General features: G+C 43.8%; 1 protein-coding gene across 1 annotated transcript; it reads right to left on the bottom strand.

Annotated features, from left to right (window-relative positions):
• Positions 1-9,090: 9,090 nt before the first annotated feature.
• LOC124004156 (cysteinyl leukotriene receptor 2-like) lies at positions 9,091-17,526 on the bottom strand. The gene is made up of 3 exons (XM_046312935.1): positions 17,237-17,526; positions 10,027-10,399; positions 9,091-9,880 (listed from the first exon to the last, which is right to left on the bottom strand). The coding sequence occupies exons 1-3, from the start codon at positions 17,241-17,243 to the stop codon at positions 9,091-9,093; spliced, it is 1,170 nt and encodes a 389-aa protein (XP_046168891.1). The 5' UTR covers positions 17,244-17,526.
• Positions 17,527-18,936: the final 1,410 nt, after the last annotated feature.

Below are 18,936 nucleotides of genomic sequence, written 5' to 3'. Positions count from 1 at the left end.
ATTGGCCCAGCGTCGTCCGGGTTTTTCTGACTTGCCTCGTTAAATAAAGGTTACATTTGAAATACAAATTGTTAAAATGACTCCAAATTGGCACTCCCCCACCATTGTAAAAAATACTAACCAAAATATAAACGCACCATGTAAAGTGTTGGTTCCATGTTTCATGAGTTGAAATAATAGATCACAGAAATGTTCAATATGCAACCCAAAAATATTTATCTCAAATTTTGTGCACAAATTTGTTTACATCTCTGTTAGTGAGCATTTCTCCTTTGCCAATATAATCCATCCACCTGACGGGTGTGGCATATCAAGAAGCTGATTAAACAGCATGATCATTACACAGGTACACCTTGTGCTAAAAGGCCATTCTAAAATGCACAGTTTTGTCACACAACACAATGCCACACATGTCTCAAGTTTTGAGGGAGCGTGTAATTGGCATGCTGAATGCAGGAATGTCCACCAAGGCTGTTGCCATATAATTGAATGTTAATTTCTCTACCAAAAGCCACCTCCAACGTCGTTTTAGCGAATTTGTCAGTAGGTCCAACCGGCCTCACAACCGCAGACCATGTATGGCATTGTGCATTTGTATTTATTATGGATCCGCATTAGCTGCTGTCAAAGCAGTAGCTACTCTTCCTGGGGTCCAGCAAAATTAAGGCACTTTATACCATTTTAAAAACATTACAATACATTCACAGATTTCACAACACACTGTGTGCCCTCAGGCCCCTACTCCACAACTACCACATATCTACAGTACTAAATCCATGTGTGTATAGTGCGTATGTTATTGTGTGTGTGTGTGTGTGTGTGTGTGTGTGTGTGTGTGTGTGTGTGTGTGTGTGTGTGTGTGTGTGTGTGTGTGTGTGTGTGTGTGTGTGTGTGTGTGTGTGTGTGTGTGTGTGTGTGTGTGTGTGTGTGTGTGTGTGTGTGTGTGTGTGTGTGTGTGTGTGTATGCATGTGTCTGTGCCAATGTTTGTGTGGGCGAGCAGTTTGCTGATCGATGGCTATTTGAATGCACAGGGATACCATGACGAGATCCTTAGGCCCATTGTTGTACCATTCATCCGCGGTCATCACCTCATGTTTCAGCATGATAATGCACAGCCCCATGTCGCAAGGATCTATTCTCTATTTGTGTTGGTAAAATTAATTATGCGAGAAATTGTGGTGGAAACACCTTTATGCGCAAATATTGATCTTAATTACCTTCATATCAAAGTAAACTTGGAGTCACGTGATGATATGTTATGTTGTCCTCCCTCTACGACTCTGGAAACTATGCAGTTTATTAGGCTACTGATTAAATAAGTTGTGATGAACTTCAGAGGGTAGTGAATGTGCAAGGTGATGAGCTTGATGCTCCTATTCTGGTGTGATGCTTGGCTGAAGTTTGACAAATGCAAATAATATCGCTCTTATCCATAATAATCTCAGCATGTAGGTAGTCTACCCACACTGTATCTGCGAGCTGTTGGCTAAAGCGCATGTTTCAAGACCAAAGACATTCCAAGACATTCGCAATATAACGCAACAATTTTTGTTACCATCATTATAGTTGAAAATGCAATGGAAACCCATTTAACGTGTATTTTTCATTCGGTACATGGGATTTTAACAGCAAAACTTATTTTTATCTGCACTACCATCACGCACACACAGCCTTTTATCCACAAAAAGTCAGTTTGATGGAAACACATCTCAGGTGGGAAAATCCTCATATTGTTTTAAGCAGATTTAAGAATATCTATCCTTGATACACACAGGAAACTGTTGAGCGTGAATACAATTTTTTTTTTACCCCTTTTTTCAATCTTGTCTCATCTCTGCAACTTCCCAACATGCTCGGGAGGCAAAGGTCGAGTCATTAGTCCCATGAAACATGACCAGCCAAACTGCGCTTCTAAACAACCGCCTGCTTAACCCAGAAGCCAGACCGCATCAATCAACTAACAACCGAAATCTCGCCACAAGGAGTCGCTAGAGCTTGATGAGCCAGGTAAGGCCCCCCCTGGTCAAACCCTCCCCCTAACCAGGACGACACTCAGCCAATTGTGTGTCGCTCTATGGGACTTCCGATCACGTCCGGTTGTGACACAGCCTGGGATTGAACCTGGGTCTGTAGTGACACCTCTAGCACTGTGATGCAGTACCTTAGATAACTGTGCCACTCGAGAGGCCCCTGCATTGCATTTCTTGACACAAACCGGTGCACCTGGCACCTGCTACCATACCCCGTTTAAAGGCACTTAAATATTTGGTCTTGCACATTCATCCCCTGAATGGCACACATACACAATCCATGTCTCAATTGTTTCAAGGCCTAAAAATCCTTGTCTCCTCCCCTTCATCTACACTGATTGAAGTGGATTTAACAAGTGACATTAATAAGGGATCATAGTTTTACCTGGATTCCCCTGGTCAGTCTATGTCATGGAAAGAGCAGGTATTTTGTACACTCATTGTATAAGAATATTTGCCAGGTATGTTTCATTATAAATCTGGTTATTTCACATGGCGATATGGGAAGCTAAAAGGTTAGCTATCTTGCAGTGTTTAGCAAACTTGTAAGCAATAGAGGACAAGAGACCATTCTTTTGCTTTCACCACAAATGAGAAGATAACAAGAATACACCCAAAAATGTATTTTGTTTAATAATAATAATAAATGTAATAACTAGTGATTACAGGCTATTGTGAAATGGTAGAACCTGCTGTAGTGTCGTGACTTTATGTTCATTAATCTGATGACTTATTTATTTAATCCACTAAATATGTTTAATTGTTACCCAATGAAATGAATCATGTAACAATTAACTCATTAGGATTTGAGACACCACGGAAGAGGTTGTTTAAACAGTTACCATCTCAAAAATTAAACTCTAAGGTATATATCAGGTACCAAGGTAAGACCCAAGTGCAGACTGTGTGAAGTAACAATGTTTATTGTAACGGGCAGGCAAACGACAGGTCATGGCAGGCAGGGGTTCGATAATCCAGAGTAGAGGCCAAGGTACAGGATGGCAGGCAGGCTCAGGGACAGGCAGAGTGGTCAGACGGGCGGGTACAGGGTCAGGACAAGCAAGGGAAAAAACCAGGAGGACGAGAAAAAGAGAAACTGGAAAAAGCAGGAGCTGAGACACAAAACGCTGGTAGGCTTCAATAAACAAGACGAACACAGGGGATAATGGGGAAGATGGCCGACACCTGGAAGGGGGAGACAATCACAAAGACAGGTGAAACAGATCAGGGCATCTTATCATATCCTAATTCGGAAGCTCATGCATTTGCAAAAAACCCAGCCTTACTCATGATTCAGTACTACACAAATTGGTTTAATTATTTATTGACTAGCTAACTAAATAATAACAGGCTAACATACACACTTAATACATGAGACAAAGGTCCCTAGCGGACTTTTACAATATGGTGGCTTTTTACACAACGACATGGAGGGAGAGAGAGGGAGAGAAAAAGACACATATCGTCAATACATTTCAGAACTATTCTCACAGTAATCATATAGTTTGCACACGAACCGCTGCCCATTTTGAACAAGAAATCATGAATGTATTTACATGTGAGAGCCTTTTATCGGTCGGAACCATCCCTCCTTGGGAAGATTGTTGGCTTTTCATTGGCAAGCTGTATGGCTCTGATTGTCCGAAAGGGATCTTCCCTTTCCCCCTCTTCTACTGTTGTTCACTCTGGAAGATAGCTAGCCAGACATGTCGACAGTTCCCATTGGTGATGAGTGTAGTAGGATAGTCTCACTTTGCTTTTCTAGATATTTGACTCAAGATAGCTAATCAGCTGTCTCAGTGATTGTCTGAGAGGGGAGTTTGTTTTCCCCCTCATGTTGTTATTCAGGATTCACACCACAATGGAAATGACCTGCAGCTCGCCTTCTCTCTGGTCTAAAGGAAGGTGAGTTTATTTCTTCACCTCGTATTCAGGTTCAATGTTGCAACCATTTCAAACATGGAGCTCCCGCCTCACATTTCCTGGTCTCTGAGATTCAGCGTTTAAACCACTTTAGATGTGGGCTGCAACTCCCTGTCTTTCCTGGTCTAATGTTAATCTCTGTTAGCAGTGCTTTTATGCCCTCTGGCCAAAGGGGACAGTTCTGTCAGTCTGACATGCTCCCTGACCTCACTTGGGGCGTGGCTACTTACTATGCACAAAGTTGGAAAACATTTATCCGGAGGCTGCATTCATTGTAGCTGGGGATTTTAACAAAGCCAATCTGAAAACAAGACTCCCTAAATTTTATCAGCATATCGATTGCGCAACCAGGGGTGGTAAAACCTTGGATCATTGTTACTCTAACTTCCGCGACGCATATAAGGCCCTGCCCCGCCCCCCTTTCGGAAAAGCTGACCACGACTCCATTTTGCTGATCCCTGCCTACAGACAGAAATTAAAACAAGAGGCTCCCACGCTGAGGTCTGTCCAACGCTGGTCAGAACAAGCTGACTCTACACTCCAAGACTGCTTCCATCACGTGGACTGGGACAATTGCGTCAGATGGGAATATTGACGAATACGCTGATTCGGTGTGCGAGTTCATTAGAACGTGTGTCGAAGATGTCGTTCCCATAGCAACGATAAAAACATTCCCAAACCAGAAACCGTGGATTGATGGCAGCATTCGCGTGAAACTGAAAGCGCGAACCACTGCTTTTAATCAGGGCAAGGTGTCTGGCAACATGACTGAATACAAACAGTGCAGCTATTCCCTCCGTAAGGCTATCAAACAAGCTAAGCGTCAGTACAGAGACAAAGTGGAATCTCAATTCAATGGCTCAGACACAAGAGGCATGTGGCAGGGTCTACAGTCAATCACGGACTACAAGATGAAATCCAGCCCAGTCACGGACCAGGATGTCTTGCTCCCAGGCAGACTAAATAACTTTTTGCCCGCTTTGAGGACAATACAGTGCCACTGACACGGCCTGCAACGGAAACATGCAGTCTCTCCTTCACTGCAGCCGAGGTGAGTAAGACATTTAAACGTGTTAACCCTCGCAAGGCTGCAGGCCCAGACGGCATCCCCAGCCGCGCCCTCCGAGCATGCGCAGACCAGCTGGCCGGTGTGTTTACGGACATATTCAATCAATCCCTATACCAGTCTGCTGTTCCCACATGCTTCAAGAGGGCCACCATTGTTCCTGTTCCCAAGAAAGCTAAGGTAACTGAGCTAAACGACTACCGCCCGTAGCACTCACTTCCGTCATCATGAAGTGCTTTGAGAGACTAGTCAAGGACCATATCACCTCCACCCTACCTGACACCCTAGACCCACTCCAATTTGCTTACCGCCCAAATAGGTCCACAGACGATGCAATCTCAACCACACTGCACACTGCCCTAACCCACCTGGACAAGAGGAATACCTATGTGAGAATGCTGTTCATCGACTACAGCTCGGCATTCAACACCATAGTACCCTCCAAGCTCGTCATCAAGCTCGAGACCCTGGGTCTCGACCCCGCCCTGTGCAACTGGGTACTGGACTTCCTGACGGGCCGCCCCCAGGTGGTGAGGGTAGGCAACAACATCTCCTCCCGCTGATCCTCAACACGGGGGCCCCACAAGGGTGCGTTCTGAGCCCTCTCCTGTACTCCCTGTTCACCCACGACTGCGTGGCCACGCACGCTCCAACTCAATCATCAAGTTTGCGGACGACACAACAGTGGTAGGCTTGATTACCAACAACGACGAGACGGCCTACAGGGAGGAGGTGAGGGCCCTTGGAGTGTGGTGTCAGGAAAATAACCTCACACTCAACGTCAACAAAACTAAGGAGATGATTGTGGACTTCAGGAAACAGCAGAGGGAACACCCCCTATCCACATCGATGGAACAGTAGTGGAGAGGGTAGCTAGTTTTAAGTTCCTCGGCATACACATCACAGACAAACTGAATTGGTCCACTCACACTGACAGCGTCGTGAAGAAGGCGCAGCAGCGCCTATTCAACCTCAGGAGGCTTCGGCTTGTCACCAAAAGCACTCACAAACTTCTACAGATGCACAATCGAGAGCATCCTGGCGGGCTGTATCACCGCCAGGTACGGCAACTGCTCCGCCCTCAACCGTAAGGCTCTCCAGAGGGTAGTGAGGACTGCACAACGCATCACCGGGGGCAAACTACCTGCCCTCCAGGACACCTACACCACCCGTTGTTACAGGAAGGCCATAAAGATCATCAAGGACATCAACCACCGAACCACTGCCTGTTCACCCCGCTATCATCCAGAAGGCGAGGTCAGTACAGGTGCATCAAAGCTGGGACCGAGAGACTGAAAAACAGCTTCTATCTCAAGGCCATCAGACTGTTAAATAGCCACCACTAACATTGAGTGGCTGCTGCCAACACACTGTCATTGACACTGACCCAACTCCAGCCATTTTAATAATGGGAATTGATGGAAATGATGTAAATATATCACTAGCCACTTTAAACAATGCTACCTTATATAATGTTACTTACCCTACATTATTCATCTCATATGCATATGTATATACTGTACTCTACAACATCGACTGCATCCTTATGTAACACATGTATCACTAGCCACTTTAACTATGCCACTTTGTTTACTTTGTCTACACACTCATCTCATATGTATATACTGTACTCAATACCATCTACTGTATGCTGCTCTGTACCATCACTCATTCATATATCCTTATGTACATGTTCCTTATCCCCTTACACTGTGTATAAGACAGTAGTTTTTTTTGGAATTGTTAGTTAGATTACTTGTTGGTTATCACTGCATTGTCGGAACTAGAAGCACAAGCATTTCGCTACACTCGCATTAACATCTGCTAACCATGTGTATGTGACAAATAAAATTTGATTTGATTTGATTTGTTATGTAAAACTATTTTCTATTATGGCTCTTAAAATCATGTCCCTATCTTAACAAAGAATACTTTCATCTTTTCATATTATATGCACAAGGAATTGGATGGAAACTTGACAGATAAAGGGGATATACAGTGCCTTGCGAAAGTATTCGGCCCCCTTGAACTTTGCGAGCTTTTGCCACATTTCAGGCTACAAACATGAAGATAGAAAACTGTATCTTTTTGTGAAGAATCAACAACAAGTGGGACACAATCATGAAGTGGAACGACATTTATTGGATATTTCAAACTTTTTTAACAAATCAAAAACTGAAAAATTGGGCGTGCAAAATTATTCAGCCCCCTTAAGTTAATACTTTGTAGCGCCACATTTTGCTGTGATTACAGCTGTAAGTCGCTTGTGGTATGTCTCTATCAGTTTTGCACATTGAGAGACTGACATTTTTTCCCATTCCTCCTTGCAAAACAGCTCGAGCTCAGTGAGGTTGGATGGAGAGCATTTGTGAACAGCAGTTTTCAGTTCTTTCCACAGATTCTCGATTGGATTCAGGTCTGGACATTGACTTGGCCATTCTAACACCTGGATATGTTTATTTTTGAACCATTCCATTGTAGATTTTGCTTTATATCATTGTCTTGTTGGAAGACAAATCTCCGTCCCAGTCTCAGGTCTTTTGCAGACTCCATCAGGTTTTCTTCCAGAATGGTCCTGTATTTGTCTCCATTCATCTTCCGATCAATTTTAACCATCTTCCCTGTCCCTGCTGAAGAAAAGCAGATGCTGCCACCACCATGTTTGACAGTGGGGACGGCCAGGTCTTGGTAGATTTGCAGTGGTCTGATACTCCTTCCATTTCAATATTATCGCTTGCACAGTGCTCCTTGGGAGCTTAAAGCTTGGGAAATCTTTTTGTATCCAAATCTGGCTTTAAACTTCTTCACAACAGTATCTCGGACCTGCCTGGTGTGTTCCTTGTTCTTCATGACGCTCTCTGTGCTTTTAACGGACCTCTGAGACTATCACAGTGCAGGTGCATTTATACGGAGACTTGATTACACACAGGTGGATTGTATTCATCATCATTAGTCATTTAGGTCAACATTGGATCATTCAGAGATCCTCACTGAACTTCTGGAGAGAGTTTGCTGCACTGAAAGTAAAGGGGCTGAATAATTTTGCAGCCCCATTTTTCAGTTTTTGATTTGTTAAAAAAGTTTGAAATATCCAATAAATGTCGTTTCACTTCATGATTGTGTCCCACTTGTTGTTGATTCTTCACAAAAAAATACAGTTTTATATATCTTTATGTTTGAAGCCTGAAATGTGGCAAAAGGTCGCAAAGTTCAAGGGGGCCGAATACTTTCGCAAGGCACTGTACTTTCCAAGTTACAGTATTTCGTCCATATTATTTTTAACGACATCACAAAATCAAAACCATTATGACATTAGTTTTCATTAGCTCCCCACTGACCATTCCCCACATTCTTATGTTAGACTTATTTTTCAAGTGTCCACTTATGACCCTGTTAGAGTTTCGTCAGGAAAAGCCTGTAAACAAAGACATTCCTCTCGTGGATTTTACTGGAGGGGAGAACGAGCCCCCCCCCCCCCTCCTGTACTTTACAACAGTGCCACCGTACACTCATTGTCTCTGTGGGTGAGATAAGGTCTGGTTATTGTCAACCATTGCAAAGCTGTTCTAACCCTTTGTGATCCTCACAGGACAGTCATGACAGTAGCCAACTAGCTAGCCATGTGACTTGTTCTGATTTATATCACATGAAGATGAGAAAGCTAAAAAGGCTAGCTTGCTATGTTTTTAGCCAGGCTAAAGCCAGCTAGCCAGGCTGCCAGCTAGGTAATGGCTGGCTACTATTAGCAAGGGAAAGTGACTCTTCCTTGTTGTTTACCAAATTAAAATACACAAATAAAAAACATTTCTATCATCCCCTTGTGATTGGAATTGGGATATCTTGTTACTAAAATGTTTCTGTCACTCCAAGAATCCAACTCCACCCACGTGCATGCACGCACATAGATCAACAGAGTGGAGCTTGTACAGTAGTAACCTTTAGTGTCTTATGTTCCCAGAGGATGTTAGGGTTCAGTCCTCAGTGTTTGTGTGTGTTTCTGGTTCAGGCCCTAGGGCTCCATTTTACACATGCAGAAAAGTGTCTCTGATTCTGGAGAGGTTTTGAATCCTTTATGGACTGTTGTTCACAGGGCTGAGTGTGTCTGGTATGGACTCAGGAAGGGATAGGGGTTGAGCGAGCGGTGTGTCTAGCATTGTGGGTTTTGTTGGAATACTCCTCTTCCTGTGAGAGTACAGCAAGCTGCCCTGAGTGAGGGAGGAGAGGGACCGTCGTCGTGATGAGGCATTGCGTATGGTCGTTCTGAAGGACTCCCCGGCACAGTAATACAACAGAGGATTCAGCACGCTGTTGGCCGCCGCCAGACATAGCGTCACCACCAACACCCGCTGCTGTGTTGCAGTAACAACGCAGCCCCACCCGCCCACCACCGCGTGCAGGTGCATCGAGCGAGCCACGTGATAGGGCAGGAAGCACAGTAGAAATGTGCAGATCACCATGGCGACTAGACACAGAGACTGGCGATGACGTCTCCCATGGCTACTCTTCAGGCTTCCTGTCTGTAGCTTCTGGCTTATGGCTGTAGCTGTCAGTCGGCGGATGATGCTGCCGTAGCAACCAAGGATGGTGACAAATGGGATCAGGAAGCCGAATGTCACGCCCACGTAGTTGAGAATGAAGATCCTCTTCCAGGAGGCGGAGTTACGGGGCTCGAAGCAGCGTGTTAGTCCCGCCCTCACCCTGGTCCCCGAAAATAGGAAGGGTACCGAAGTTCCACCCACAAACAACCAGATGCCCAAACAGGCCAATGAAGCTCGGTGGGGCGTGGCCAAGGCTCGATGATGAAGAGGCTTCAGCACGGCCAGGCAACGGAGCACGCTCAGTCCAGTCAGGAAGAGAATGCTATAGGGAAAGGGAATAATAATATAGCTTATTAGTTAGGTGCCTTTCTGGGCAAGCAGGGTCACCTTACATTATAATAACTGTGTGTGTGTGTATGTGTGTTTTTTAGTGAACAGCTGTTTTGCAGTGTGTGTGCACATGCGTACCTGGTGTAGAGGTTGAGGTAGAAGCAGAACACACAGAGTCGGCACAGCCAATCAGGGAGGTCCCAGTGAGCGCCCCTGAAGTAGTAGGCCAATCGAAACGGCAGGGTAAGGGAGAAGCATGCGTCTGATAGGGCAAGGTTGGTCATGAGAATGGAAGAGGGAGAGCGTTTGGACTTCAGTCGCAGGAACACGAACAGTGCTCCGCTGTTGAAAAGCAATGCTATAGGGAACACAAGTAGATAGGTGACGGTGTAGGCTCTGTATTTAAAGACCTCATCCTCACCGCTACAGGACTGGTTGCTAGTCATTGTCTTCACCGTGTGATTGCTAAGGGGAAGGGTCACTGGTGAAAGGGTGGAGTCAAGCCACGGAGCTGGGGAGAGACACAGACACATTATTATCACTATCATAACCAGGGGTCAACTTGTTAAATGTTAAGAAGGGGTATGCTATGTTCAGTATTAGAAAATAGCAAAGCGAACATACAGTGCCTTGCGAAAGTATTCGGTCCACTTGAACCTTGCGACCTTTTGCCACATTTCAGGCTTCAAACATAAAGATATAAAACTGTATTTTTTTGTGAAGAATCAACAACAAGTGGGACACAATCATGAAGTGTAACGACATTTATTGGATATTTCAAACTTTTTTAACAAGTCAAAAACTGAAAAATTGGGCGTGCAAAATTATTCAGCCCCTTTACTTTCAGTGTAGCAAACTCTCTCCAGAAGTTCAGTGAGGATCTCTGAATGATCCAATGTTGACCTAAATGACTAATGATGATAAATACAATCCACCTGTGTGTAATCAAGTCTCCGTATAAATGCACCTGCACTGTGATAGTCTCAGAGGTCCGTTAAAAGCGCAGAGACCATCATAAAGAACAAGGAACACACCAGGCAGTTCCGAGATACTGTTGTGAAGAAGTTTAAAGCCGGATTTGGATACAAAAATATTTCCCAAGCTTCAAACATCCCAAGGAGCACTGTGCAAGCGATAATATTGAAATGGAAGGAGTATCAGACCACTGCAAATCTACCAAGACCTGGCCGTCCCTCTAAACTTTCATCTCATACAAGGAGAAGACTGATCAGAGATGCAGCCAAGAGGCCCATGATCACTCTGGATGAACTGCAGAGATCTACAGCTGAGGTGGGAGACTCTGTCCATAGGACAACAATCAGTCATATATTGCACAAATCTGGCCTTTATGGAAGAGTGGCAAGAAGAAAGCCATTTCTTAAAGATATCCATAAAACATGTCATTTAAAGTTTGCCACAAGCCACCTGGGAGACACACCAAACATGTGGAAGAAGGTGCTCTGGTCAGATGAAACCTAAATGTAACTTTTTGGCAACAATGTAAAACGTTATGTTTGGTGTAAAAGCAACACAGCTCATCACCCTGAACACAACATCCCCACTGTCAAACATGGTGGTGGCAGCATCATGGTTTGGGCCTGCTTTTCTTCAGCAGGGACAGGGAAGATGGTTAAAATTGATGGGAAGATGGATGGAGCCAAATACAGGACCATTCTGGAAGAAAACCTGATGGAGTCTGCAAAAGACCTGAGACTGGGACGGAGATTTGTCTCTGCCAACAAGACAATGATCAATAACATAAAGCAAAATCTACAATGGAATGGTTCAAAAATAAACGTATCCAGGTGTTAGAATGGCCAAGTCAAAGTCCAGAACTGAATCCAATCGAGAATCTGTGGAAAGAACTGAAAACGGCTGTTCACAAAAAGTTTGAAATATCCAATAAATGTCGTTCCACTTCATGATTGTGTCCCACTTGTTGTTGATTCTTCACAAAAAATACAGTTTTATATTTTTATGTTTGAAGCCTGAAATGTGGCAAAAGGTCACAAAGTTCAAGGGGGCCGAATACTTCCGAAGGCACTGTATACGATGTTGACCAGAATGGAATGAAAATACAATCACAAGTCCGGTGTATTCAGGATGCTTTGAACGTTGAATGAACATTTAAAACTTGACAAATTGGTTTGAAGTACTAAAAGGACTAAACAACATACTTGAGGCAAGGGGCATTTCAATATGTTATTTTCAAATGTTTTATGACTAACAATCAACAATGTCCAGGACACAGCTGATATGAAATGCCTACAAAAATGCATGCCGTCATTAAATGTTTTTTCAAAGAGAACTATTACCATATCTGTCACGTTCTGACCATAGTTCTGTTATTTTATTCTTTGTTTTAGTATGGTCAGGGCGTGAGTTGGGGTGGGCAGTCTATGTTAGTTTTTCTAGATTTTCTATTTCTGTGTTTGCCCTGATATAGTTCTCAATCAGAGGCAGCTGTCTATCGTTGTCCCTGATTGAGAACCATATTTAGGTAGCCTGTTTTCCTTTGTGTTTTGTGGGTGGTTATTTTCAGTCTTTGTGTGTCTGCACCAGACAGAACTGTTTCGGTTGTTTTTTTTGTTGTTCAGTTTTGATTATTATTAAATAAGATGAACACTAACCACGCTGCGCTTTGGTCCAATCCTTATTCCTCCTCCTACAATATCAGACTTCAAATAAGTAGGCCTAGTCGCACCGGCAAAACTGGGAAGAAGTGGAATAAAAGAAGTATGGAAAATAACAGTAGTGTTCTTCCAGTACACAAACACACTAATTACTCTATATTTAGCCCATTGTAGGGAATATGAATTGTTCCACTGACTTACACTAGATAGCGTAAAATACCAAATAAGATAAAGATGTGTGTGAAGTCAAGGGTGGGCGCAAGAATGCTGTTGCATGGTCAAGGTTGGAGGCAAGAATGCTGACCGGAGCCTGTATTTGGGCCTACTTTAATTATTGTAGAAATATGTAGAAATTCTTTGTTGTTTTGAAGAGAATTTCCTGTAATTCAACGTAGTGTAACATGACTCATTACATCTTTTCAAATCAAATTGTATTTATCACGTGTCGAATACAACAGGTGTAGTAGAGCTGACAGTGAAATGCTTACTTACAAGCCCTTAAACAACAATGCAGTTTTAAGAAAAATAAATGTTAATTAAGTTAAAAATAGATAAGTGAAAAAGTTGCAAATAATTAATGAGCAGCAGTAAAATAACAGTAGAGAGGCTATATACAGGAGTACCGGTACAGAGTAAATGTGCTGGAGGCACCAGTTAGTCGAGGTAATTGAGGTAATATGTGCATAGAGATATAGGTAGGTAGAGTTCTTAAAGTGACTATGCATAGATAATAAACAGAGAGTAGCAGCAGCATAAAAGAGGGGGTAAGAGGGCGATGCAAATGTTCTGGGTAGCCATTTGAAGCTGTTAAGAAGCCATTTTGGACCTAGACTTGGCGCTCCGGTACCGCTTGCCGTGTGGTAGCAGAGAGAACAGTCTATGATTAGGGTGGCTGGAATTTTTTTCTCTGGCCCCTGTGATGTATTACGCTCTGTAGTGCCTTGCGGTCGGAGGCCGAGCAGTTGCCATACCAGGCAGTGATGCAACCAGTCATGATGCCAGTCATACCCCTACCCCGGTCAACTGCCCGGCACCCTCCACAGCAACCCGCCAAAGCCCCCACCATTTCTCCTTTACCCAAATCCAGATAGCCAATGTTCTGAAAGAGCTGCAAAATCTGGACCCCTACAAATCAGACGGGCTAGACAATCTGGACCCTCTCTTTCTGAAATTATATGCCGAAATTGTTGCAACCCCTATTACTAGCCTGTTCAACCTCTCTTTCGTATCATCTGAGATTCCCAAAGATTGGAAAGCTGCCGCGGTCATCCCCCTCTTCAAATGGGGTGACACTCTAGACCCAAACTGCTAAGGACTTTGAAAGCCAAGTTAACAAACAGATTACCGACCATTTCGAATCTCACCTGGAGAGATTTGGACTGTTCACCCCACAGTAGGATGGCATGGAGAGTGTTACGAGTAAGGGGAGACTGGACATTCTCCGTAATTCCCACCAGCATACTCATACCTCCTGATGAGCCGGGTCTTTTTATAGGACAGATAGAAACATAATGACCTTTTGTCCCACAATACAGACAGCTCTTGGTGTTCGGTCTGTGTAAACTTTCGGCAGGAGACAATCTAGCCCTCAAGTTGCATTGGCTCCAGAGGAGGCGAGTATGCACCCTCTGTGATTTCCGAGAGAACTCAGGAGTCATTGGATTCACTCGGAAGTGTGGACTTCTGGGATTTCCGGGATTCCGCAGAGATGAGGTGGAAATCGAGGAACAGACTCCCTCTCCCTCCTACGTTCCCGTAGCCACCCATAGATCCGGTTGGTCAAGGCTATGAGGGAGTTGAGGTCCTTGGGCAGCTCCCTCCATGAGCAAGCTCGTCTTTAATCACCTCTGATAATCTGTGAAAAAATGTGTCTAACAGGGCTTCCGGGTTCCATGCAATCTCAGTTAAACCCACCACGTAGTCTACCACATTACGGGAGTCTTGATTTATTTGGAGCAGCTTACGAGCAGCCTCTCTCCCAGACAATAGAGAATCTAACACTTTTTGTACCTCCGCCACAAACTCCTCCAGACTGAGGCAAACGGTGGACTGTTGCTCACACACCGCCGTAGTCCAGGCAAGAGCCCTCCCGGACATCAGCATTATGAGTTACGCTATATTCGATTGGTCCGAGGTGAACGAAGAAGGCTGCAGATCAAAGATGAGGGAGCACTAGGAGAGAAAAGCCTGGCAGGTTCCGGAATCTCCAGTGTAGCACTCCGGAGGAAGTACGTGAGGTTCTCGGGACACCGGGGTAGGCTGGGAAGAAGCCTGCTGGCAGGGTTGCTGAGAGGCAGGGGAATTACGGTAGTGGCTAGTAGACAATCCACGGACTTGCTCCAGCAATGTATGGACAGCACTTTGTGGCATTCCACTAATGTCTGGAATCTTTTTGGTTGTGAAGTAGGTTGTGAAGTAACTCCTCGTGTCTTCTAATGGTGGCTCCATAGGAGGAGACAGCGTTGCGGAGCTGGTCCGAGTCTGCTCGCTCAGTCATGACCAGTTTGTACTATCACGGCTCAGGCTAAGACTCAGATGCAGGAGGCGAATAGTACGAGTCTCAGAGTCGGCAGGCAGGTTCAGGGCCAGGACAAGCAGAAAGGTCAGAACTGGGATGACTAGAAAAAGCAAAGACTAGAGCAGAGGAAACACGGGAACACCCTGGTAGGACTTGATGGGACAAGACGAACTGGCAACAGACAAACAGAAAACACCGGTATAAATACACAGGGGACAAATGGGAGACACCTGGTGGGGGTTGGAGACGAGCACAAGACATGTGAAACAGATCAGGGCGTGACACTCCCCTTTAATCTGTGTCAGGGAAACTGTCCCTAAATTTCACAAGGGCGAATTCATTGTAGTACCAGCTCATAGGGCAGGGGTTTTCAACAGGCGGACCGCGGGAGATTTTATTTGGTCCCCCAAGTCGGGGAGGTAGGTAGCTTAGTGGTTAGAGTGTTTGGTCAGTAACCGAAAGTTTGCTAGATCGAATTCCGAGCTGACAAGGTAAAAATCTGTATTTCTGCCCCTGAACAAGGCAGTTAACCCATTGTTCCTAGGCTGTCATTGTAAATAAGAATTTGTTCTTAACTGACTTAACTGACTAGTTAAATAAAGGTTAACAAAAAATAATGTGAGCAAAAATAAATACTTCTCCAGGAAATCAGCTTAAAGTGATCCCAGTATTCCCACTCCGAAAAAGAGATGTAATTTAATCAAGGTTTGAAATTATGTTTCAATGTTTTTGACTGTTTGGACTTTTTGCGATCAATTTCAGTGCACATATGATTTATTATGTTCCGGCACCGACCATACGCTCCAGAAAAAAATGTCCTGTGGCTGGATGTACTGTAGGTTGGGAACCCTTGCCATAGGCCAACCTGGCCACATTAAGGATTAACCCTGTTTTTTCAATTTTTTGCCTAAAATGACATGTTTGAAATGCAAGAGAAAGGTCATAATGTATTATTCCAGGCCAGTTGCAACTAGATAGCAGCATCGAATGTGCAAAATCTTAGACTGATCCAATGAAACATTGCATTTGTGTTATAAATGTTGTGTCAAGACTGCCCTAATGTGCCTAACGAATGAATTATTAATAACTTTTGAAGCTCAAAACTGTCCACTCTCCTCAAACAATAGCATGGTGTCATTTCACTGCTACTGTAAATTGTAAAGTGCAGTTAGATTAACAATAATTTAAGTTTTCTGCGAATATGAGATATGTCTATGTCCTGGGAAATGTTCTTGTTACTTACCACCTCATGCTGATCGCATTAGCCTACGTTAGTTCAACCGTCCCGTGGACGGGACACCGATCCTGACAAAGTTTTAAACAGATGTAAACTTTGGAGTGTAAATTTGTGTACCTCCGTCTGGTAACATAATACATCATACGAATTGAAGGGACTCACATTTACGTTCCAAAACGTACAAATCGTCCTGAGGCCAGGTTGCATAGGGTTGAACTTTTCCCCCAAGCCATAAGACTCCTGAACAGGTAATCAAATGGCTACCTGAACTATTTGCATTATGTGCTCCTCCAACCCCTCTTTTTTTCGTTGCTGCTACTCTCTATTTATCATACATGCATAGTCACTTTAACTATACATTCATGTACATACTCCCTCAATTGGGCCGACCAACCAATGCTCCCATACATTGGCTAACCGGGCTATCTACATTGTCTCCCGTCACCTGCCACCAGCCAACCCCTCTTTTACGCTACTGCTACTCTCTGTTCATCATATATGCACTTTAACCATATCTACATGTACATACTACCTCAATCAGCCTGACTAACCGGTGTCTGTTTGTAGCCCCGCTACTTTTATAGCCTCGCTACTGTATATAGCCTGTCTTTTTACTGTTGTTTTATTTCTTTACCTACCTATTGTTCACCTAATACCTTTTTTGCACTATTGGTTAGAGCCTGTAAGTAAACATTTCACTGTAAGTTCTACACCTGTTGTATTTGGCGCACGTGACAAATAAACTTTTATTTGACTGACACAGCTCTTGCTGGGAAGCACATTGAACATTTCACAATCAGTCAAAATTCCCTAACTGATCCATAATTGGATAAAAATGCACCCAGCTTCCATTGATGCAAAAGCAGGTATGGGCTTGTCAGGTCAGGTCTGCACTAGCCCCTGATTCCCTGTGGCTACTGTTTTTAAATAGTTCTGTGTGAAAGAGTTTCACTCACTCACCTGTCATTCTGTCAGTATTGCATGCTGCTGGATTCTGCTGTACACACTCCGCGGGACATCAGAAAAAAGTTATGTTGATCTTTGCTGTGTTTTCAGATCTTACAGTACTTGTAGATTAATGTTAGAAGTCCCTTCCTTTCCTCTCACTACACACGTTTGGAGTCTTCGGAGTCCACTAGTAGAAATGATGTCACCATTAAAATTCTCTTTTCTCTCCTCTCACTAGACACGTTGGCGGTTGTGTAAGTTTGGGTCTAAATAGTTTGTGCACTGTTCATGCACACTTCAAGTGATTCTTTGTTTTTGCTTGACTTCCAGGAACCAAACCAGTATAACTACTGGGCTGAGTACCAACTTACCGACCCGCCTCTCTCTGTTCAGTCTGCCCTGTTTGTCAAAACATAGCAAAGTATGCAGATAAGATATTAGAAACCATCATTGTGGTTTGTGCTTTGTTTGTCAGATGCAAATATATACAGAGAGAGGGAGAGTGAGGGAGAGGTGGAAAGATACTGACTTAATTATTGACTGTCATTTCTACCTCTGGCTAGTTTTTGGGAAATGTGCCAGTGTTCTTTGGAAAAGTCAGATAGGTGTGTTTTGGTGATTGTTTAATGTGAAACCTTGGGCTAAGGACCTACTATTGAGCTGAGCCCTGTGCCATTGTAATTGGGCAGCTGGCAACTAATTAAGGGTAATAACGCCTAGGTGAGATGATGATCAAGATATCATAGGTTATGACTTCAGACTTGTAGGCTCCAGCATGAGATGGGGTGCTAGAGTGCAAGAGATCGGGAGTTTGTGAGAACGATTGTGCATGCAAGGACAAATGATCCACACAAGAGGTCAAATTAACCCGGGTGTGTAACTATCTCTCTATGTACAGCACAGTGCATTCAGACAGTATTCATACCCCTTGACTTATTCCACATTTTGTTGTGTTACAGTCAAAATTGATTAAATAAAATGTTTCTCTCTTACCCAGCTACACACTTTTATAGATGACGTTGACACCTCCTGGAAACAGAAGATACTCTACAGGAATGACAGGGTCAATCCAAATCATCTTGGCTCCTGGACTCTGTACACGTATTGCAAGGCTGAGTTGAAACAATGAGTGTTCAATGATCAAACACCAACGAAGTTAATCCCTACCATTGTGACAATGAGTCGTCATGATGCTGCATCAAATGTACATGATCCTAGGGGCATTGGCAAACATAATGTAAGTAACTTAATTTATGTTCCCCTAATTGCACTGAATACTTCTGCTGATAGTGCAGGGTGAGCTGCACAAAGTGATATTCCTACTAGGGCACACTTCCTGACTGCTAACAGTGTAACTCTGGCAAACACTATTGTATGCAGTAATCATGAGCCTATGAACCAGAGTTACACTGTTAGCACTGAGGTGGTGTGCCCTAGAAGGAAGACCACTTTGTGCAGCTCACCCTGCACTATCAGCTCCAATATAAATAACATGAGTAAGTCTACTTCTGATACGCTTCCCATGAAAAACAATCAAGCAACCCAGAAAAGTGCTAAAAATAGCCCATATTAACATTTGCAGCCCGAGAAACAAGGTCCATGAAGTCAATAACTTGCTTGTAACTGATGACATTCATAATTCTGTATCTCTGAAACTCACTTAGGTAATACTTTTGATGATACAGTGGCAGCAATTTTTTTATTTTTTTATT

This window comes from Oncorhynchus gorbuscha, linkage group LG18 (genome assembly GCF_021184085.1).
Source record: "Oncorhynchus gorbuscha isolate QuinsamMale2020 ecotype Even-year linkage group LG18, OgorEven_v1.0, whole genome shotgun sequence".
NCBI lineage: Eukaryota > Metazoa > Chordata > Actinopteri > Salmoniformes > Salmonidae > Oncorhynchus > Oncorhynchus gorbuscha.
This window is presented reverse-complemented; position numbering and strand designations above follow the sequence as displayed.